This window comes from Odontesthes bonariensis, chromosome 12 (assembly GCF_027942865.1).
Source record: "Odontesthes bonariensis isolate fOdoBon6 chromosome 12, fOdoBon6.hap1, whole genome shotgun sequence".
Lineage (NCBI taxonomy): Eukaryota > Metazoa > Chordata > Actinopteri > Atheriniformes > Atherinopsidae > Odontesthes > Odontesthes bonariensis.
Window position 1 is genome coordinate 17856906 of NC_134517.1, and position 23663 is coordinate 17880568.

At 42.8% G+C, this 23663-nt stretch overlaps 1 protein-coding gene across 6 annotated transcripts; it reads right to left on the reverse strand.

The window, feature by feature from the left end:
- Positions 1 to 6: 6 nt before the first annotated feature.
- Positions 7 to 21753, reverse strand: pou2f1b (POU class 2 homeobox 1b). 6 transcript variants are annotated; one of them, XM_075479397.1, is made up of 14 exons: positions 21684 to 21753; positions 14747 to 14812; positions 14075 to 14160; positions 12078 to 12257; positions 11873 to 11990; positions 11649 to 11740; positions 11326 to 11499; positions 10496 to 10637; positions 10069 to 10214; positions 9674 to 9862; positions 9386 to 9491; positions 8315 to 8633; positions 8123 to 8199; positions 7 to 6802 (listed from the first exon to the last, which is right to left on the reverse strand). In XM_075479397.1, exons 1-14 carry the CDS (start codon positions 21727 to 21729, stop codon positions 6534 to 6536), a joined length of 2010 nt encoding a protein of 669 aa, XP_075335512.1. In that variant the 5' UTR covers positions 21730 to 21753; the 3' UTR covers positions 7 to 6533. The 6 variants fall into 6 exon arrangements, with proteins under 6 accessions (XP_075335512.1, XP_075335513.1, XP_075335516.1 ...); XM_075479398.1 differs by having other exon boundaries at positions 9674 to 9859; positions 11873 to 11993; XM_075479401.1 differs by having other exon boundaries at positions 8315 to 8531; positions 11873 to 11993.
- Positions 21754 to 23663: the final 1910 nt, after the last annotated feature.

Genomic DNA, 23663 nt, shown 5'->3' on the forward strand with positions numbered 1-23663 from the left:
TGGACTGTTGTACTCTGTTAAAAGTCTGTGGCTCTACATAACAAGTGGCACAGTGTGCTATGACTGAACCCCGACCAAAGACAAAGCGCCTGTCGAAAACACTTGGAAAATGGTTTAATGACGTTTACAACAAAAGAGAACTGTACATTTACAGTAAAGTTTATCTTTGTATGTGTATAAAAACAAAACAAACGAAAATACAGCAGACAAACGCATCAAAATCTACTATGCATCCTGATTCACATACTTTAAAACTCCTACACAATCTTTCAGTTCTACGCCGGCATGACTGGGGGCTCTGGTGGTTTTTTTCTTCTTTTTTTTTCTCTTTTTAATGTTTTTTTTTTTTGTCCCCCCCACTCTTCTTGTAAATCAGACCAGAGCAGAGCTCCTTTCTCAGTGTTGTATTCCACGGTGGAAACCAAAACTCTTTACATTCGAGTCCTGGGAAAGTCCATTCTTATCGGACTTCAGAGTAAGAAAAGGAAAAAAAAAGAAAAGAAAAAAGAAAAAAGGGGGAAATAAAATGGGAACACATTCCTTTAGATGAGCCCAAGCTTCCGACATGAAGTGTTTTACAGAAAGCATTTCTTGAGATACACAGACATTATTATGTACATGGTTGGCGTTCTTTTTTTTTTTCTTCTTTTCTTTCCCTCTTAAAGCCGTTGGGCTGTGAACTGATAATCGCACACATGACACACCCAAAAAAACATACAAAAATACAATATTTTTCACCTACCAAGAGTAAGACAGTTCTGCAATTAGTTCCATGCTGTGACAGAAAAAAAAAAGAAGTTACAACAAACAAACGAGAAACAGATGCTTTTCACGCACGTTTTTCTCCGAAATATATCAAAATATACATCTAAGCTTTGGAATTACCGAGGCTAGGACTAAAGCCAGTGCTGGGTTTGTCTCTTAATACACATGCTGCAGGGCGTAAGGGAGAGAAGACAGACGAGAGACACACAGGACAGAGAGATATCTTTGGTATCTGCACTTGTCAAAAGTTAAATATTTGGATTTTTGCTTTGGGATAGCGCTTGCGAGGTCCCACAACCTCACTTGGAGTAAAGCATTACACAAAGTGTCACTGAAGCCCGTCGCTCAGAGGTTCTGAGCCAGAGGGACACAGTCCATGCAGAGTGAAGGACCGTGATGCATAGTGTCACAGCTGATCAGAGTCTGTAGTGAAGAGACGATGTCGTAGGAGGGGAGAGGTGGGGGGAGGGAAGGGGGAGGTTCGACGACCGCAGGATGTGTATTCCTGGAGACAACAGGGTTATGTCCTGGGACTACAGTGTACAGATGATGAGGAGGAGACAGACGCACTGTGAGACGCAGGAACAGCATTTTCACCACAGTCCTTGAGAGAGAAACAGTGGAAGGTGGAGGTGGGGGAGGCAGGGGGGCGTCCTAGCAACAGTGCTCAAGATAGACAAACACACAACGTCCTGAGCAGGTACAGTGTGCACAGGATCGACCCTCAGTGTGTATTAAAAAAAGAAAATGAAACAAAAACACCACTCAGCTACTACCACATTGGATCGTGCCCGTCGGAGAAGCCCGCTCAGTCCCCGTCCGGTCCCCCTCCGATCCCCGCCCCCAGGCACTGAAACCGCTGCACCGTCAGGGCGCCGCGTTCGCACGCGATAAAAAGCAAACTCTTTACAAGACGAGCCGAGGACTCTGGGGTTTTTGGGACCGCGCCGCCCTGATCCGGTGCCGAGCAGCGAGGCGGGGGGGTTGGGCGGGACGTGGGTGTTTGCTCGTATACAATCAGGTTTAGAAGTCTTTGGTTAACGTTGGTACCACGGGAAACTGAGAGCGGGCTGCGACGGCGCACAGTCACGTGGGAAGACACGCACATACCTGCACCTGGTCAGAGTGGAACTTAAAACAAAAACAGGATTGTCAAACTTAAAAAAAAAGAAAGAAAGAAAAGTGTTCTAACATAAAGGGGGACATCTGTTGGTTCAACAGAAAATAACTTAAGTGGCAGCAAACGAATACAATTAATTAAAATCAACTTTTTATCTCAAGTCACAACAAATAACTCTGTTTTAATGCTGAAAGACACCAGTGTGCAGCAGAAGTACACAAAAAAAAAAACGTAAAAGAAAAGACAGCAGACATTCGTGAGCACTGGTGTGTGATCTGTCTCCCCCTTGTGGCAGTTTGTTTCCACAACCCATCATAAAGTACAGGTATGAGCAGGCTTCTCCACCGACACAAGTTTGAGTATTTGTCTTTTTTTTCTAAAGATTTTTTATTTTTTTAAAGATGTTTAAGAACATAATCCTTATTCCTTAAGTAGATTAAAGCAGGTTTTCACTCAGTCTTGAGTTAGAAATGAGGTATACAACAGCTTCTTTTGCCTTACTGGTGCCCCACGCGTCCATTATCGACAAGAAGGACCAGCAAACCAGTGTGGTTGGGGCGAACGTTAACTCGATGCCTGGTTGATCCGAGACAGCGTCTCGAGATCTCACCGCCGGCTACTGAAAGTGGAGCACTAAAAGCCAAGTCGGTGCCAAGAAAGACGGTTCATAAGAGTACGGGTTGTCCGCAAACTGCAGATCTACCAAAAACAAACCCCGTCGATCAGTAGAGGACCTCAATCCCAGACAGCAACAAAAATAAGTCTCTTGTTGCGCACTTTTCGAAGGAAAAATAAAACTTAAAAATCACTCGTTAAGCCCACTGGAGGATGGAGAAGAATACACCATAATGGTTTGCAGACTGCCCTCATGATTCTCTCTTTAAGACACACGCGCGCACACACACACACACACACACACACACACACACACACACACACCCACCTGCTGGAATTATTAGTAAAGCTTTTCTCACAGGTATCCCCAACCTGTCTGAGTCATACCTAAAAAACATAGGTAGCAACATAACCTTCTAACGCTCTAAAATGCCCAAAGTACACTGTATTATTTCAGTGAAAACAATGCACTGGGTGAGCTCGACGCTCAAGCTCTCTCACACACACACACACACACAGAACAAACAATGCTACAATGCTCATGTCTTCTACGTAACAATAAGGCATAAATGATAAGGTTAATATTCTCTGTCAAACTAAGAAAGCCAGTGATCTTGCCCTCTCACGCTATACAAAAAAATTAAAGGCATAAAGTAATAGTTTAACAAAAAACAAAACAAATGATTGTTAAAGACAGCACAGCAAATCCCAAAGTCAACAATGACTAGAAAAAAAGAAAAAAAAAGATTTAAGATCAGATGTTTCAGAGTCTCCTAACAGCCAGGGGACCCGTCTGAGAGGAGCGCCGTAACGAGCCCCTTCAGTCGGGGAAAAAAAAAAAAAAAAAAAAGACCTCCGTCGGGGGCACGCTATCGCATTTCCTCAGTTTTTTTTTTTTCATTTAGTTATTTTTTTTTTTTTCATTTTTTGGTCTGGTCAGTTTTTAAAAAAAAGAAAACAAACAAAAAAAAAAACGAGAAAAAGATCCGGGGTGATCCCTCTCTCTCTCTCTCTCTCTCTTTTTCTTCTTTAAATTATGATAAACACTACATTCAGTCTTGATAACGTACTAGTTCAAATATAAAATATGAATATCTTACAAGTGTTTATATATATATTTATATGTATAGAGTTAAGAAAAGATCGTCTCTCTAATTCTTAAGTCTTTCCTCAGATAAATATTTCAGTAACATCCTATCGGTGCCGGCCGGCTTCGTCGTGCTTGCAAAATGCAACTGCAAACGGCACCGGAGCTGGTCTTAGTTCTCATAGAGGGGCCCCCCCCTCGTGGACGGGCCCCCCCGTGGACAGGGTTTAAAAACCAGCGACACCGGCAACCAGACGCCAACACCGCCTGGCTGCAAAGAGAAAGGCTTTTGCTTTGGCAAGAAGGATCTCAAAATAATATCTAAACCTGGAAATACCCCATAAATAGTAGTACTAGAAAATAGCAGTAGTAGGTTGTCCTTTTATGTACGGTTCCTATGTGTGGTTCAATCGTATAAACTCTGAATGGCAGGCCAGACAGTACTCATACATTCTACAATGTTCTGTACACAGAGGTGTCTACAGGTGAACCTTATGTTGAAGTGCTGCTGAGGTATATTCAGTCAAATAATTCAAGAGAGAAGAAGCACAAAGAGGATCAAGTGGACAAACAGCCACTAAATAATCACTGCAATAATTCATTTCAATGCTACTTTTGTGTGGAGTTTGTGAATGTGTAGCACATAAATGGCGCTTTATCCCACTGCTATGTTAGGTAAGATAGTTTGGCAGGTTGTTTGTTTCTTTTTTCTTTTCTAAAACAAGTCCACAGATTTGGGGAGCAGCATACTACTTGTTAACACACTGGTTCAGAGTGGTGTCGCTGAGAGGTGGCGAAGAATGTTCTCTGGTGATCAGATCTATGCATTTACATCAATGAGCCCGCCAAGCTGGGAAGGTCCAAACAAAACAAAAAGAGCCCTGATTTTTTCACAGGATGTACTCGTAAAGCTATCGGGGGAAGCATGCGGGCCCTCTCACAGCTCGACTCCCGCCGGCAGCTTCAGCAGCAAGTTGTTAAAGCTAAGTTTCTGTGGGCTGCGCCCAGCAGCACCGAATCGGAGGAAATCTGGCGAGGGCCGAAGTGGGAGGGCAGAGAAATCGCTTTGGGGAGGGTAGAGATCATCAAAACTTGTGTGCTCGGGCAGGCGGAGCAAACTACTGAGGAAAAACCACTTTGGTTAAAGCTGTTGTTTTATGGCTGAATATTAGCACAAAACCAAAAAACAAAAACCCTTCCCCACTATGGTCCAGAAAAATCCAAAAACCGCTACCACTCCAGATTCGAAAGTGAAAAAAAAAAAAAAAAAAAAAACACCAAAAAACAAGGGGCCATCGAATGGCTCAAAGAAAACCAGATCAAGCAGTAAAGGTGAGGCCCACGTGGTTCAAAAATATTAAGAGTAAGAAGAAAACTACTTTCTCACACCCCAACCCACCAATCCCTCTTATTTTTGGTTAGTTGTGCTGCCAATTAAAAAATAAAATAAAAATCGAGCGATGAGACACTTTAATCAAATCAAACGAATGTAATCTTTGGAAATGATCATCAAAATATTGCATTTCTATATTCTGTTGACAATGAGGAGATTCTGTACTCATAAATATATCGACTAGACTAAGCTACAGCGACGACACACAGCAATTATCTTAAGAAATCTTTTTGGTATATCTTAAAGTACGCAAGTCAGTCAAATGACTGCAGACAGAATAAAAAGGATTTCATTCCTCCCCAAACAGGCAGACCGCAGCTCATCAGTCCAGTTTTTTTTGTTTGTTTTTTTTTGGTACAGATACTGTGCACAAGTAGATACGACAGTACTACTATTTAAAAAAGAAAAACATAAAAACCACAACACAAACACCCCCATGAGGCCAATGCCACCGGACGACTGCCGCAACGTTCCACGGCCGACAAAAGCCCTCCTTAAAAACGCGCCGCAGAACCGCCTACTTTCCGCCCCTGAACGCAAACGTACTGTACAGTTTTTCCAACGGATGTTGCAAGCCACACCGCTCTCATTAAGACGCAGTACTGCCCGTCCGCAGCTCGCTTTAAAGCTCTCAATGTAATGTCTTTGACCACTTTCTGTCAGTGTCTAAACCTTATTCAGACCGTCGTTTCACAGCAGCGGCGGCGCCTTCGCTGCCGCGGCAAAGTGTAAAACTCAGTGTTTCCAGAAGAGAGACCCGGAGAGACGCGCGCACCGTCCCTCCGACCCCTTAAAGCAATGATAACCTTTATATCGGCCACTTATTACTTGTTTTTAAAGCCTTATAACCACGATTAAAAAGTGATAGTTTGAAAGTTAACTTAAAAGTAGACCTACAAAGTTCTGAAAAATGTCAAAAAAAAAATAAAAAATAAAAAATACAGACAGCAAAGATAAGAGAAGAAAGTTTCTAAAATATAACTTTGATATGATATTAGTCAAGGCCTGTCAAAGAAATATACAGAAGAAGATAATCAAAGATGGGGTGACACACGAACCCCTGTTAGTGATGAATCTCGTGAAATTAGTAAAATCAGTCGAGTTTGAAAGTTAAAAGAGTTTTTTTGTTTTTGGTTAGAAGTATTTCAGAGAAGATTCTGAGCTAGAAAGAGGAGGATATATATATACAAAATATGAACAGCTCGATGGCACCGAGGATGTTTTCCTCCTGGACACTTGTTAGGGTTCATGACAAGCGGCAGGTGTCCATCTGGCTTCCGTTTGGGGGGAAAGAAAATCTCCAGGAATCATAAAAGGGGAAAACGGGGGAGAAAAAAAATAAAAATAAAAGAAATCAAGCCCAATCTTATTGGAGGTCATTCTCTTTTTGGTGGCAGCAAAAGGATTAAATAATGGTAGATACAATGGAACGAATATGGGGTTGTTTCGTGAAGCACAGAGCAAGCAACCTCCCTGTTCCTTACGTGGTGTCATAGGAGTAGTGCTCTACGCAGGAAATGGGGCATTCGTTTTGGGATGCAGCCCGACTGGCTTCACTGAGCCTTAGAGGCAGTGGTAATGGTCGAGGCTTGCACAGGCACGGCCGCCGCGGTGGCCTGATGGTGGGCGTCAGCAGTGACCTGGAGGCCCCCCGTGCCGGCCGACACCAGGCTGACGGGGTTGCTGGTGAGCAGCGACAGGTTCTGGGGGTTCAGGAAGAGCGGCGTGGTCACCAGGTTGTTGTTACCAGCCGAGGTGTTGGCGAACAGCAGGTTACCACCTTCGAGCGAAGTGATTGGGATCGTGCCGCCCGACGCCAGTGCTGCAGAGGGGAGAGAGCGGCAGGTTGTGATTTAGAGACGGACGCGGGATTAAATAAACCTAATGGGCGTGGCCTCACTGACTTTGCTCTTATGCAAACGCATTGTGTCCTCATTACAACAATGTTGTATTCATCTTCATTTGCTAATCAAATCATCTAGCCTTATTCTAAAAGTCTGATCTGGTCCTCCATATGCATTTCACTCCCGAGTATGTCTGTCCCTTCAAACAATTAAACGCAAGCACACGGTCTTCTAATTATTAGATAATCCTGATCACGGTTGGAGAGTAGTCTTTTATTCTCCTGTTTGAAAACAGCTGAACGGAAACAGACACAAATGTCAAATTTCCACATTTAACAGTTAAGAGTTTACGCCCTTTCAGCCCTTACATCACGTACACCATAGCCCTTTTCTCTGATAAATTCAATTAAATAACCATGCTGTGTTAAACATGTTGTTGCACTGGATTAAGCATTTGTCATAGTCACTGTTAGATTCCTTCATTTTAAACCTCTCTGGATCAATCCGGTAAGCCGTTGCATTAACTACAGATGCTAAAAACTGGGGCGGTTTTATACGGCTAATCTAATGCATAAGGGATTTCAGTCACAGCTTGTCAAGCTAATACTTCATTTGCCTGTTCACCGTCTCGTTTGTTCAACTTGAACAAGGAAGAAAAGTACACACAGTGGAGTACTGGTGATTAAAGGATTCCCATAGAAACGAATGGACTTCCCGTTGACTCGCATGTGGAAACAAAGTGTTTATGTGCACCGTTCCAGATTTAAGTAATTATAGAAAATCGTGACGAGTCATAATTAAAAATGAGAATCTGAAATGGAATCATGCCTCTTATTAAGGCCCGGTATCCTAAACTGTTGACGTAAAGCTTTTCCCTTCTTCAAATCATTACAAGCCTCGTTACAATATAGTTTGTTAGTCAACTAAAAATGAGCAGAGCGTTGATCTCATTATTTCATATGACAAATAATAATCTACTTGAATTCATTACTCATGACAGGCCTAATCCCCGGGCCAATCTGAAGCTAATTATCCCCCCAAAAAAACAAAACAGTATGAATGTTTTGTCATAAATAAACACTTCTATTATACAATTAAATGTCATTGTTTTTGCTGGATTTTACCTCATCACTTCCTGCCAGAACCTGAGGCTTCTCTCCCAAAAAATCTTGGCATAAATTGAATTCAAAAGCAAAAAGGGAAAATATTGGGAATCACGGTGCATATCTGTATATTGCTGGTCTAGAAAATCACGTAGCAGTAGGTGTTCACTGGGTTGTCGGAGTACTGGTACACACCTTGAATGGTAGCCAGGGTACTGTTGCTCATGAGAGCGCTGCTGAGCCCCCCTGGAGTCAGACTGAGGAGGGCGCCCCTGAACACACACACAGACATGATCACTTAGATAAATACAGAGGACGCCTGAACAACTGACTAACCTCCGCAGAGGTCAAAACGAGAGGTCTTGTTTAAAGGTGGCGCATACTGACCCTGGCGCGAACTGAGAGGAGGTCATCAGTCCTGGGCTCAAACCAGCGGCAGCAGCCATTGCTGCAAAGCTGGCGCTGGTGGGCAACTGGGCAGCACTCTGCAGCGCCGCAGACAGCCCCGGGGACGCCACCATCACCTGCCCCGTTCCTAAACTCGTGGCGACAGATGTTGGCGTCTGGGTGAGGAGCGTCTGCGCGTGGGTGCCAGCTTTGCTGTCTGTGGATGTGGTCATTGAAGACAGGCTTAAAGATGGAGAACTAGTTGATATAGGTGCAGTGGAGATGACGGATGCAGTGTTTGTGGCTCCGACTGTTGTGCCTTTGTAAAGACAGAAACGGGAGAAATTGAATTTCGCTCCGTGAAAAGAATGCAGTCATCTCTAAAGACTGCTTCGATGCAACTCTACACCTTCAATCAATCTCAAATCCTGTTGGCTGCAGCTGCTGGCCTTCACCTCTGCTCAGACACTGTGCTGTTATGTAGAATCGAGTATTTCAACACTGTTGACTTGAAGATATTCACCCACATATGTTCAAAATAAATTAAAAATAAATAAATAAATGAATTAAAAAAAACCTCATTAAGATAAGGTGCAAATTGTAAATGGTTTTATGACAATTGTTATGTTTTCCTATGTTGTTTTCCATAAAGTTGGACAGATAATGGCCAGACAACACAATCTAACAGCTAATAATGTGTGGCTAATGTTAGACCATCCCCATTTTTATGTGTAATTAGATACACATCTTTCAATTCTTAAACCGTGCGTGCGTGCGTGCGTGCGTGCGTGCGTGCGTGCGTGCGTGCGTGCGTGCGTGCGGTGCAAAGAATTTGAACAAAGCTATAGGTGAGCAGGTTATGTTCCAGCTGCAGGCAGAGGAGGGGATCATAAATAAGCATAATAAGTGAAGCAAAGGTGCAGAGTTACAGCTAAGCCGTTTTAGGGCCTAAAAGGGTTCTTTTCATGGGAAAAATGTATAAATATGTGATTCTGATAAACGGACGAGTTTTAGTGCTTCAATCGAAGCCAGCCGAGGAACTTAAAGGCAAACACCAATGCACACGCTCACCTGTGAAAGACAAACTGGTGCTGGTGAGAGGCATCACTGGGTTTACAGTCAGAGTGGTGGATGTGTTAATAGTTGGACTGCTGACAAGGCTCGCTGTGCTGGCCACCTGTTCAACAGAAAACGACAGAGGACTGAATGAGCTTCCGCGTCTTTACACATCATTGGACTGTAGGTACAGACACACAACACGACAACCTCAGACTGTATTAGACCGACAGAACAAACGGTAAGAACTTTGAATCCCGAATTAACGAGCCATAACATACAAAACAGTAACCGATCCTTTACCAAAGGGCTGCTGGGGGTAAAGATGGTTTTGATGGGGTTGCTGCCTCCTCCGCTGCTGCCACTGCTTGGGGGGTTGATCCTCTTCTCTTTCTGTCGGCGATTGCAGAACCAGACCCGGATCACCTCCTTCTCCATGTTGAGCTGGTCGGCGATCATGGTGATCTCTTCAGAGGTAGGTTTTTGGTTCTGCTTGAAGAGGGCAAAGAAGCCGGGGATTCCCTGTGAGCACTGGGCGGAATACTGCACTGTGTTTTCAACATCTACCAATGGGCTGGACACTATGACCCAAAAATGTATATTGTGACAGTTGCACAATTAAAACCTGTAAATAAAACAAAAACCTAATTTCTCTGCCACCGTGATTATTGTTAATGCCGAGAAAACGAGTTTCTCACCTCCAGAAAGCTCTTTTCTAAGGCCACTCGGATGTTGGTCTCGATACTGGTCCTTTTCTTCCGTCTGCGGTTAATTCCCTCTATGCCCATGCCCGGGGAGCCCAGGGCGCTGGGGCTAGACAAGGCCTGGTCAGATGTCAGGTTCTCTGCACAAACAGCACCGACACAAAGGAAGGGAAGGGAGGTAAAGACAAGGTATGCATTGAAAAGATACAAAGCCCATCCCACTGCCAGTGTTGGTGGTGGTAGAGCTATTTACAGGGTTGAGTGACACCTCCCCCGTCGCTTGCGTGTGAGCGGATGAGTGAGAAACATACTGGGTTCAAGTGCAGACCACTGACCCTGCTGTAGCCATTGCAATACAGTAGCGCACAGATGTAAGCGAATACTTGATCCCCTGATCATTCAGGTGGGGTCAGGGACAAACCTGCATCGTTGAGCCACTTCTCCAGCAAAGGCTTGAGTTTGCACATGTTCTTAAAGCTCAGATTCAAGGCCTCAAAGCGAGAGATGGTAGTTTGGCTGAAGTCGTTTCCATACAGCTTCCCCATGGCCAGGCCAACATCACCCTGGGAGAAATACAAGTAGAAGAAAATATTAATGTTTCGCTCATCTCCCGACACTGATTAAACCTGTAAAAACTATTCTCTGTTGATCAACATGACATATTTAGAAGGTTTGTTTTATTTAAAACACAAAACCCATAATGTCGCCTCGATATAACTTTACAATGTTGTCTCCTTCAATATGAGGAACTCTATAAATAAATGCAAACTGGTCCACACCCCCAATTTTTTACTGCTCACCTGCTGTTCCTCAACTTCAGCTCTGCTCAAACTAATTCTACCCAACACACTCACAAGCTGTAGTAGAGGAGCAATTCAGCCATATATATTTGAACTGGAAATTGATGACAAACAAGAGGAGCAAATTTTACAGGGTCTCCTTCATGTCTGTTAAAAATTAAACTTTTGTTTTCTAATCTGTTTTTTTTTTTTTTTTATCCAATCATTTGCATACTGCTTTTATATTTTATGAGCATTAGACAAAAAAAAAAAAAAAAAAAAAGGGAAAGTAAATAAACCTGATTTTCATGGGAGAGGGTATTTGAATTAATAAAACTAGTCTGACCCACAGGTTATTTACACAAATATACATATGAAAACATCAGCAGGTGCTCACTGTCAAAAGAAAAACACACATTTGCAAATCTAAATATGACTGAACCCGTGGGGATCTCTTCAGTGTTGCACACACCTGCGTGAAGCCCAGTTTGATTCGTCTCTGTTTAAAAGTCTTGGCAAACTGCTCCAATTCCTCAAGATCACTAGGCTCCTCCAGGGTAGGGGTGTCCAACCGTTTGGGTGGCGTCTGACTCTGGGGCAGGGACTGGATAGGTGTGGCTGCTGTTGTGCGGGTTGGAGTCGCAGGCTGGAGAGCACGGAAGCATAACAAAGGTGGATGTTTTTAAAGGTTAAAAAGAAAGAAAAAAAAAAGTCTACAAAGCACAGAGAATCAGAAGTGCATAAATGTGGCAAACTCTTCAGAGTTTAGCAGAGATGCTCATATAATTAACCAACCTGAGTTGCAAGGGTGATGCTTGGTTGAGTCGGCAGGAGGTTAGCTTGGCTTTGAGGTAGTTGAGTTAGAAGACTCTGCGCTTGCAATATGCCTAAAAGGCCAAAAGTATGAAAAGATTGGTAAGAAACGTTAAAACAAAAGCTTCACCAGCAATTCCACACTTGAAATCTCTCCCTCCTCTTAATTCTGCAAGCCAACCAAACGGCACCAGGGTTTTACTCACTCTGTTGGGCCTGCGGTGTCTGTGAGATGATGAACTGAGCGGGCTGCAATTGCGTGGCGATCGGGTGGCCAGGCTGAAGCAACACAAACTGAGGCAGACTTAGATTCTGCTGTTGTATCTGCTGCGGGGAAAGGGAATCCCAATGAGTGGCGGCTTAAACCCCAAACCTAGAGTCCAGATTTGCAGAAACGCCGAAATGACTTACAGGGGCGAGCTGGATGGGCTGCGACAGGGGCAGCTGGGTAATAGGTGTGGCTGCGGAGGCTGAGATGTTGGCCCCGGTGGTGCTGTTCTGCTGGCTGGCTGAATGCTGCACAGCTGCAGCCAGGAGCTGGGCCTGGGCCTGTTGGAGCAACAGCTGCTGCTGTGCTGGGGTCAGGGTCAACTGAAGAGACAACAACAGAGAAAAAGACAGGAACATAGACTTAGGAGGTGAGAGAAACGCTGGAGGAAAGACCGATGAAGTAGTAATAAGTTGTAATACATAAAAGGCTTGAGTATAAATCATACTGACTGGTGGTAAGTCTCACAAGAATTGAGTTTAGGCTTCGATACCCATGAAAAGTGTCATATCTATGGTAGATATGGAAGAATTTCACAAAGCATTATCATTTTCTGTGTCCTAAATCACACTTAAATTACATTTGCCTTGTTCTAATATGATTAACAAAAAATAGGTCGCTTACTGCTTTTGCCATCTGTTTCAACAGCTCAATTTCACTCAAGACGGCAGCTCCGTTTATCCCACCTTCTCTTTTATTATTCCAACTGGTGCACACCTTGTCACAAACGGCTTTGCACCAGATTTTCCCACTTACCGCGTCAAAGTACAGACTCTTCATGTAAATCTACCGACTCAATTTCACTTTTCACAAGGGTATCAAAGTATTATTGAAACTTTGGCTACCTTGACATCACAAATATGAGCCTTCACGGGCGAATGGAGGGAGGACTCATGCAGCGGAGCCAGGCACAAGTGCAAATGAGCATGTTAATGTCATGTTCAAACACAAATCTATATGCATGGCAAACATTCACTCCTGCATAGCACAGCAGCAGCCACGTCAGCCGTGTGGTCCTCGACCACAGCGAGGCCTCGGGGAAACATGGATGCGGTGGGCGTCTCATAGCTGGTTCGACGATTAATGTTCAGACACAGAGTCTATGTCCAAACCCGTCCCACCATTTTCTGATATGGAAGAATTTGGACATAGACTAATAACGATATGAATGAGCAAGCAAACAGGCAGAGGAGACACCGGCTTTATCCCCGGGGGCAAACCATCATTTCACCAACTGTGTCTTTAAGACAGGGTTGAACAAATTTAGGCGTCATCCCAGAATGCATGGCAACGACCAGGTCTTAATTGCGAGCAATGAGGCCACTTACTCCAGCAATCTGTCCCCCGGCCAACATTAGCTGGGTTTGAGGCAGTACGCTCTGCTGGACGGAGGTCGGAAGAGCACCCGAGTCTTCCGACTTAGACTAATGAAGGTGAAGCAGAAAGGGGGACTTAGAGGGGAAACCTTCCAAGAGGTACACCTTGAGTCTTAATTTCATGTTGCAGTCATTAAAGTAAAGCAAAATAAGAATGAGCAGCTCAAACAAATATCTAATTAGGACATAAAGTAACACCCAAAATAAAAATAAAAAAGCAAACTGAAAGTACAAAGGAAATAAAATGTCCATGCTACCTGAGTGGCTTTGTCAGAATGTGCCTGGAGTCTTTGAAAAGTGAGAGGAATTTGAATTAAAAAGGCAGCGATAAAGTGGGTATTTAAAATGTGCTGCAGCCTTCAGAGACGAGGAAAGTGAGGCGAAGGGAGGGGAGAGCTGAGATGCTAATTAAAATAACTGTTATGCAGTACATGTAAATTCTGCATAGATTTGCATATTCTCGGCCATCTGTTTCCGAGCAACCGCAGAGCAGCTAATTAGCATACAGGGTTGATTAATCTGCCTTGTTGCCAGGCGACACCAAAAGAGCCTGGCTCATTTAAATGAGCCCTCTCTGCTTGTGAATGTTTGCACGCAGATGAGCTTCCCTTCAAACTTCACACCTTATTTTCAATTTAAAGGCACATTTATGCAAACACATTCTCAGTTCAACATTTGTTCACTCGACAAAAAACAGGAAAAACAAGAAGTGACTTTGGGTAAAGTAAGTGATGGTGTGCATGCATGCGTGCATGGTGTGGTACCTGTTGGAGGAGGGCTTGTGCGTGTGCATTAGAGATTGTTGTTGGCACCATCTGCCTCTGAAAGTCCAATCCATTGGTCTGGATTCCTGAGGACGGAAATACAGTTGAAATGTGCCGGAAATGGAGATCAACAAAACGTTCCTGGGTGGTTTGACTGACAATGCAATCTACACTCTTAACATGAGGAGCACAAGACTGAAAACCCAATAGAAGCCGACTCATTTAGAGCCTACACGAAAAGGTATAGGCATACCGTTTTTTTTCCTCCCCCAACAACATCAGCCTCATCGCATGCTTGAAACAACACAAAGCTGTGCACTAAATCTTCAGCCTTCCCTGCGAGTTTGATTATTTGCATCTCAGTAACGCAAAAGCACTGAGACGCAACAAAGCAGCGCAATATTCAACAGATACAAATGAGGGAAACTGTCCTGAAAGGAAACCCGCTAATATCTTCAAGAGAGCAACAAAGATAGACAGCAGTGAGGTTTCTGCATTGTGCTGGAAAAAAATAAATTGTTAAACCAACTGTTGTCTGTCATTTTCAAACCTGTTGAATGAGGAGATTAAACTCAACACATCCAGATTTCGACCGAGCAAAAAAGAAAAAATTATATATATATATATATATATGTGTGTACATATATATAACAAGGGCTGGAGATCACTCACCGGTGTTCCCGTCACCACTTTCCATTGCACATTTAGTAGTTTCTGACTGATTATTCACTTTAGCATCTGAAAGAGCCAAACACAGACAGTGAGACACACTTAAACCCGCTGCCGCTAAAACCGAAGAAGCCTGTGTCAGTGATTTGAGGGGTGTTGTCACTTTGACAGTTCTTTTCGGAAAAAGCATTTTAGATGCATTAATCACTCACAGGAGTGGAATGCATTACCGAAAGAAATGTAAGGAAACAGCACACTACCTTGTGTCACATTCATGTAAAAAAGATTCTCAGAAATTACCTTTCAATGCAAATGGACCACATTATCCCTTCCCGTATCACAATGCCTCCAACCAACAGCAGAAAAAAAAAAAAAAAAAAAAAAAAAAAAAAAAAAACAGCTGAGCTCCTTCACAGCCTCATTAAAAACTCACCCGCTCTTGTTCCACCTGTGTTTTCCAGCATGGTTGCTGAACCTATCAAATACAACTGCCTCGGCCGGGCAAAACCCACCAACAGGGTGTCCCGGGACTCAGTTCCTCCTCCCACTCCTTCCTGTCTCCACTCTCCACTGGTCAGCAGCGAGCACGGTTCAATACAACCGCAGGCGCACACACAGACGCGGGGTTAGTGTCCACCGCACGGTCTGCTGAACAACACTGGGATACGCACACTGGGAAAGCCAACAGGGTTTAGGCAAACAGCTCTCCTTGCCTCCCTCTTTTCTTTTCTAGTGGCTCTGCCCCTCTCTCTTCTACTGTGCCTACTTTGCACTCCCTCTCCCTCTCGTGTGCCAAGATTGTCTGTACTTCTGAAAAAGTTCACCCTCTCCCTCTCTTGCTGGAATGAAACAAACGACAAGTGCAGCTGGCGGCCTCCTCCCACACCACCACCCGCCTCCTCCTCCTCCAACTCTATAATGAAGCATAATCAGTATTCAGCTGATTAAAGGCGTATGCAAATCTGCCTCTGCCTCGTTAGCAATGCAAGGCTTTGAAGTCCTGCGAGCAACGCATTTCACACCGGGCTCTGAAAGCTTTCTGCATAATTTAAACCCCTATAAATATTTATCAGCTCATTAGCATATTAATTGGATGGCTTTTGGAGGACGATAAAAAAACAGGGGAATAAGGATGACAGAGAGAGGGGGAAAAAGTGCTCAAACTAGCACTTGGCACAGTAGAGGGAGGGGAGGCAGCAGCACAAGACCAATTACCGTGCGAGTGCAGACCTAAAAAGTAATTAGCTAAGAGCAGGTAAAGGGCTGAAGATATCCCAGAATGCAGTATGAGGTCTGTCGGCAGTGGTCTAGGCATGTTAGCAGGGTGGACCACATTAATAGAGTGGCTGTGACTGCTCGCTCAGAACATCTCCAGGAGTGGTTGGAGAGCGGGCCAAACTGCTAAAAAGGAGCGGGGGCTGGGTGTGGGTGGGATGGGGAGGGGGACTCGCTCAATCGGAAATAAATAACTCCACATTAATCCACCACAAGCCTGTCATTACTGCTAGACCCCCCGTGGCTAAAGCATTCCACAGCGAGTGACTTCAGAAAGTGGGTGGCAGGGTTGTCTATGTTTATGAAGTGTTGGGGATTAACATATTTAGATTAGCCTTACATTCCATTAGTGTTTCATTTTTGGGGCCCTTTAAAATTCATTTTCTGCATGCGCTGAGAGCCAATACAGCGGGGAAATAGACCAGCTATGAGGCTGCACAGGTGTCCAGTGAATCAGAGTGACTTGAGTGGAATGCGTGGCTGTATTTTGGTCTACAGGGGAAGGGGCTTACCAACTAAATCCACAACAACTGCTACTGGCTAAAGCTCTAATCAACCTCTGCACTTATCCAACTGCCCGACGAAAAGCATTTACATACAAGCTGACCAAATCAAACAATGCCAAGAGGGTGTTAATACGCAAGTACAGAAAAACAAACTGGTCTGCAATGTGAGAAGAGAGTCTGGTATTTTCACATGGACCCCACTAAAAAAAAAAAAAAAAAAAAAAAAAAAAAAAATCCCACAAAGACTACTAGAAACTTTTTTTTTTTTTTTTTTTTTTTTTTTTTTTTAAATAAAGACACAAATCAATGTTTTTCTTTGAACGGATTATAAACTGGCTGTTGCTTATTCATGGACACAGCTAAGAGTTATTTTAATCCAATTATTCATCAGTCGATTTTCAAAATGATTAAATCCCCCAAAGCGAAAGCTGGAATATTAAAACTAAAATCAATTGTCTGACCAACAAATCAGCACCGAACGAATCAATTTGTTGGGATTTACATAGAAAAGTAATGAAATAAATAAATAAAAATAAACAGGGGAATGGAATCTATGAATATTTTGCTGGGTTTTTTTTTGGTATATTCGGTAACTTTGGTTCGGAATTCAAAACGCTAGTATTTGCAGTGGCTGGAGACAAATATTTTAACCTTTTCCCATTTTTTCTACCTGACTATTACTACCAACATGCTACTTAATAGATGGTTCCCGACTGATGATCAAGACACCAAATACACTTAATATCAGCCTTACACTTATTTATAATCAAATGTTTCGCTTTAATCGCCTTCTTAGGCAGATAATATGCTTTTTAACAGAAAACAACCATTTGGAAATCACCCCTATGAACTATATTTTAACAATATATTTCCTATCATCTATACTGTAGATTTTAGTTTAACTCTTGCCAACTGATAACCAAAGAAATGGGACACCAAATGTAACGAATCCTGTCATCTCAACAAGGTGTGCCCGAGAGGTCAACAGACTGATCTCAACTTCCTACTTTCAAGTAACCAAATGACAAAAAAAACAGAGGAGAAGTGAATGCAAAGGCAACTAGCACATTCAAACACATGTACAGTTATTATTGGCCGAATGGCTTGCAAAGCCTCGCCGTGGAACAATGCATTATACAAATATCCTGCAAAGACAATTTCAGACCGCTGTCTCATTAGCACTCTAATATGGGAAGGCTGGCTGAATACTGCAGAGACGTTAACATGAGCTGAGAGATTCAACATGAGGCAGAGCTAAACTTAATTAGCACATCCTCATTCTGCCCTACTCCTGCATTCATGTTAAACACAGACTACACCAAGACCACTTCACCACATCTGGGTCAGTTTGGGCACCAGATACGGTTTTTAATGGTCAGGTCTAGACAAGACTACGTTTAAATTTGAAGCAATTAACTGAGAAAAGCAAAGCTCCCTTGCTAAAAGAAAGATCAATATGAATATTCATACAATTCAAAACCGCTACTTACACTTATATTGCACTAAAACCGTCTGGAAACAAAGAGTAGACAGTGCAACACAAGACTGAGCCAACAAAGGAGCAACATACAGGATGCAGTGTAATTTGATGAACAGTAATGGGGCTAACACCTCTAAGCTACTGTGGTATCTCTCCTGGGTGGTCATTAAGGAACTGTATATAGACTAGGTGGAAAATTCAATTTAACCAAATTAAAGTGGGGTTTCTCGGGAAAGACAAGGAGGAATATTCAACTACCTCCAATGAGAACATGCAGAAGTTAGGCATATGATTCACTGCTACAGTTTGGTGCAGACAGCTTGAATTCACACGTGTGTTCACCAGCGAGGCAGATAATATTTGCATTAACCTCTGGTTATTCATGTGGTGTGAAAAATGCTACACTTTTTCAGCTTCAAAAAAAAAAAAAAAAGGTCCTCCACTGTTTACTTCATAACTCTCTCTCTCTCTTCAGTCTCGCCCAGTCAAAGAGGGCACATTATCGCAGCTGCGAAACTTAATTCTAAATAGTCTGAATATTTTCCTGTTAAAGCCTCTCTCCTCACAATGACTGCTGTGTTTTAAATCCGTTATACCCAGTAGGTGGCTAAAAAAAGGTTTAATGAAATACTGGCAAATGTTTATTAGGGATCTTAATTATGTCAGACACATGACAGCCATCAGGAACAACATGGTAGTTGTTGCTTGGTGAACGCAACAACTTGTAGGTCAGCCGTGAGCTTCCCTATTAAAGATTATCCCTTTTATCTTCATCATAAACAGGCTACTATATTTACTTTTATCTGTTTGTGTTTCACAAAACAAGTTTGTTGTGGTCTATCAAAACACTTCATTTTATAGAAGCTGACATAGGTTGGCTGTTATTTGCCTTTTTTTTTTTTACAGATAGTAGGCCCTCCATTAGGCAAATGTCTGCTGTATTCGTAACGGGGCATTCTGTCATGCCACTGTATAATACGGACTGACTCATTTTAATAGAAATCACCAGAAACAAGCAGTTTCAGTCCTAAGGAGACCACAAAACCTCTTATTATCTAAAATTTTCTTCCTCCACAGTGAAAAGGCTTGTCTGACTGGAGCCTTCGCGGAGGCCCTCTCTGTACTTTGAGATGGCATGTCCTGAATTTATTACAGCGGTTCGATGCATTATTCATAACAACTGTGTTTACATCAATGAATATTCATGATAGAACTACAAGGATGGAATGAGGGTGGAACTGTAAAACTGATTAAATGAGAAAAGTAGCTTTAATGTGGGGAAAACAGAATAATTTCTCATCTGTTGTTTAAGGTGCCTTGTTTAATGAATTAGTTAAGTTTGACATAAACTCACACATTTCCATACAGTCCCCATATGCTTAAAAAAAAAAAACTAAAAAAAACACTGTAGAAACTAACATTTAAAAAGCCATTAAAGTACGGTATGTGGCAATACGTTTTTCTATTGTCAATCATCTTGCAATATAACATATATGACAAAATAGCTTGTGATGTGATACACCTGTTGCAGTGGACAAAGTGACCCTTGTATTTGACAAATAACAATAACAATAAGTTCGCACGACGAGGAAAGCCATAGATCTTGAGACATAAAGTTGAACTTCTCTATTTAAAAAAAACGCACAAGAAAAAACAAGACGGAAGAAGAATCTGCATTTGGCTTTTTGAAAGAAAAAAAAAAAATCCCCCTCCGACATCCACATAAATCTGGAACCATGAAAAGTTAATAAGTAAAGATTCATTCTAAGCCTCCCTGGAGCGTTACAACCAAGAAACACAATTATAACTCATCTGTCTAATTGTAATTATTTGACTCTGTCACAACCACTTCACATCATCATTAGAACTGTTTCAATTCATCTGTAAGGAAAGAAGAAGAAAAAAACCCCCAGCAAATTAAGCAGATTTTTTACATTGCCATTTCCATCTAATTTTTGCACCTTGCTTGTGTGTTACAGTTTAACAGCGCCATCTGTTAATCCAAGCTGTTTTACCTCTTAATATTTGACTACCTCATTTGAGACAAACACCTGATGACATTAATAGCAAAGATTTAATTGAACACCCAAACACACCAGCATTACGGTGGGCATGCACATTTTTAAGCCAAAAAAGCCACACACAAAAAGAGTGAGAGAGACATGTCAGTCAAAGGCTCAGAGGCATGAAGTCGACAGAAAAAGGTTGGTACCACCGTTGGTAACCATTTAACATTTCTGTGCTTCTTTAAAACCAACTCAATTGTAACTGTAACTGCATGGACAAAAAACAGTGCCATCAAGCTGTGTCTTGCCCGGCAGAGAGAATAATAAGAATGCCCTGCCTGTTATTACTGTGGCCTTCCGGAAGTGGGCCTCACCACCCCTCCCTGCGTCTGAGGGGAGGGAGGGGGGTACACAGGTACAAGCTTTGAATTCAGCACAGCCAGTCACAACACGGACCACAAAATAGGGCGTAACGCGTGTGATAAACCAAGTTTCCAAAACACCGTTGTGTCGGAGGCAATAAAATATGTGAAAGGAAATTATACGCTGTTGAGAGCTGATTAACAGTCCGCTCGGGCAGAACAGCACCAACCCGATGCCTGACTGCTCCCACCTCAAGTTTAAAAAAAAAAAAAAAGTACACGGCCCAACTTTAATCGAACTGTACTTTTAACACGAGCGAAAAAGCAGCTTTACCCAACACTGTTTATATCATCCTCATTCACCAAACACCCCAGTCCCAACCGTAGCTCAGGTAAATCTAATAACGGCGAAAGTAAAGTTAGCTAAAAATCCGACCGGACTAAGTTGTAGCCAGTTAGCCGCTCGGGTGGATAGGCGTATTCAGATTTATTTCATTTCGGGGTTTTTATTTTCAAAACGTTCCCGAGTCCGCTCCGCTGTGAACTGCTACGTTGACACGCATATTATTGTGCGGGGCAGGGTAAGCTTCACAGCGGTTGATGGAATATGCTGAACTCCGCACTCTGGCTCGGGGAGGCCTGCATGAATAACACAACAGGCTGCTGTGGCTCCGCTACGCCGAGCACAAAAGACAAGGGGGAAAACGCTCTGCAACAAAATTCACGTCGGGCCGAGGCACACCGAGCTGACACCGTGCGTTTCACGAAAGCCAGGCGTGCCATGTTGACATCAACATCCCTACAAACAGTGCTCGAAAATAACCGAGCGCAGCCACTGCCCGGCTGGCGAAAAAATGAATATGCAAAGCTCGCTCTAAAGCCTCAGTGTGCATCAACACAAAGCCAAGCGTTAGCAGGCGAGCTAACGCTACCTGGCTAGCATCCTCGTTTCAATCAAACTGCGTTCGTAAAATATATATGCGTTACATATGAACCAGAGTCACGACGGCGATTACTAATAAAATATGCAAAGTTGTATTTGTCGACAGAGGTATGAATATGTAGCGGCGTACAGCCGTCTAATCACACAAAGGGGGGAGGCATGTTTCCATGTAATTTGCCGTCGCACTGCAACAGCTCGTTTCCTCCACTGTCAAATTACAGTTGGCTAGCTGAGTGTAAACTACAACAACGCTCCTTATCGTCCTCATCAGCCGGCCACTCTGCGTTTCATCTGCATTCTGTTATCATAAATTGCGAGTAACACAGTTTGAATATGAGTATGAATATGTAAAATGCAGTAATCATTACCTGGTCCTGAACTCTCATCTTGACTCGCTGCTCCTCCGTCCGCCATTTTGAATATTTAACCCGAAATCCCAGCCCTGAGCCTGCTACACACACACACACACACATTCGCGCACACACTGGTACAGACACGCGGACACAGACACACGTACACACAAACCTGAGCTGAGGAGGGTATAAGGTGTTTGCTTTGTTGATAGTTGTGGCTTATGTACATAGTTGAATAATAATTTTGTTTTCGCTAACTATAAATGCATTAGAAAAAACATTGGGAGAACACCAGGCCTACCTGTACACCGTTATCTCACCGAATAAATCAGCAATACAGCTCTTGTGAACGTTTAAAATGTACTGCATAGACTGATACTCTTCAGTTACATTTTACCGCCACAAAGTCTTGACATAAATCATTTTTACAATTTATTAAGACTTAAATGCAAAGTTTTCGGTAGAAACAGCAGAAGAGTTACTATTTATTGGCTTATCGATCAAGGTGTACAAATGGAAAAAAAAATCTTAGATTTTACTTTTACTATAGAAATCATCTGATCCTCACCAAGTCATAAAAAAGAAAATAGATGAACAACACATAATATATTACACCGTGTCATTATCTGTTTAATAAAACTAAGTCAAAATGCAGAAACAGAATGTGAAAAACTAAATACACCCCTTGATTCAACAGCATAGAAACACCTTTTGCATCAATAACTGAAAATAATTGTTTTCTGTAAGATATTTCCCGTCTCTCACACCACTGTGGAGGGATTTTGGCCCACTCTTCTTTGCAACGTTTTTTTTGTTTGCGGTTTGTGGCATTCATTTTTAACTGAATTTACCTGAATTTCCTACCACAGCATTTCAGGTCTGGACTTTGACTGGACCACTGCAAAACTTTGGTTTTTTTTACCGTGTATTCGCTGCTGTCTTTGGGATCATTGCCTGCTTTACGATTCCGTTTCAGCCAAGTTTTCGCTGTCAGACAGATGGCCTCACATCTGACTCAAGAATTCTTTGGTATACAGAGGAGTTTGTTGTTAATGCCCAAATCATCAGCCCTCCTCCACCATGCTTGACAGTTGGTAGGTGTTTGTGCTGATATGCTGTGTTTAGTTTTCTCCAAACGTGCTGCTGACAATTGTAACCAAACATCTCCACTTTGGTTTTGTCTGTCCAAAGGACATTGTTCCAGAAGTCTTGCGGGTTTTCTTTTCAAATACAACTTCGCAAACCTAAGCTGTGCTGCCATGTTCTTTTTAGAGAGAAGAGGCTGCCTCCTGCCACCATTCCAAACAACCCATACTTGTTGAGTCTATTTCTAATTGTAGTGTCATGAACTTTAACATTTAACTTACACTATGTTGCCAAAAGTATTTGCTCATCCGCCTTTACACGCATATTAACTTAAGTGACACCCCATTCTTAATCCATAGGGTTTAATATGACGTCGGCTCACCCCTTGCACCTATAACAGCTTCAACTCTTCTGGACAATCTTTCCACAAGGTTTAGGAGTGTTTATGGGAGTTTTCGACCATTCTTCCAGAAGCGCATTTGTGAGGTCAGACACTGATGTTGGACGAGAAGGCCTGGCTCGCTCTAATTCATCCCAAAGGAGGTCTATCACGTTGAGGTCAGGACTCTGTGCAGGCCAGTCATGTCCTTCCACACCAAACTCTCTCATCCATGTCTTTATGGACCTTGTTTTGTGCACCGGTGCGCAGTCGTGTTGGTACAGGAAGCGGCCATCCCCAAACTGTTTCCACACAGTTGGGAGCATGAAATTGTACAAAATCTCTTGGTATGCTGAAGCATTCAGAGTTCCTTTCACTGGAACTAAGGGGCCAAGCCCAGCTCCTGAAAAACAGCCAGCCCAACACCATAATCCCCCCTCCACCAAACTATACACTTGGCCATAATGCATTCAGACAGGTACCGTTTTCCTGGCAAATGCCAAACCCAAAGTCGTTCATCAGATTGCCAG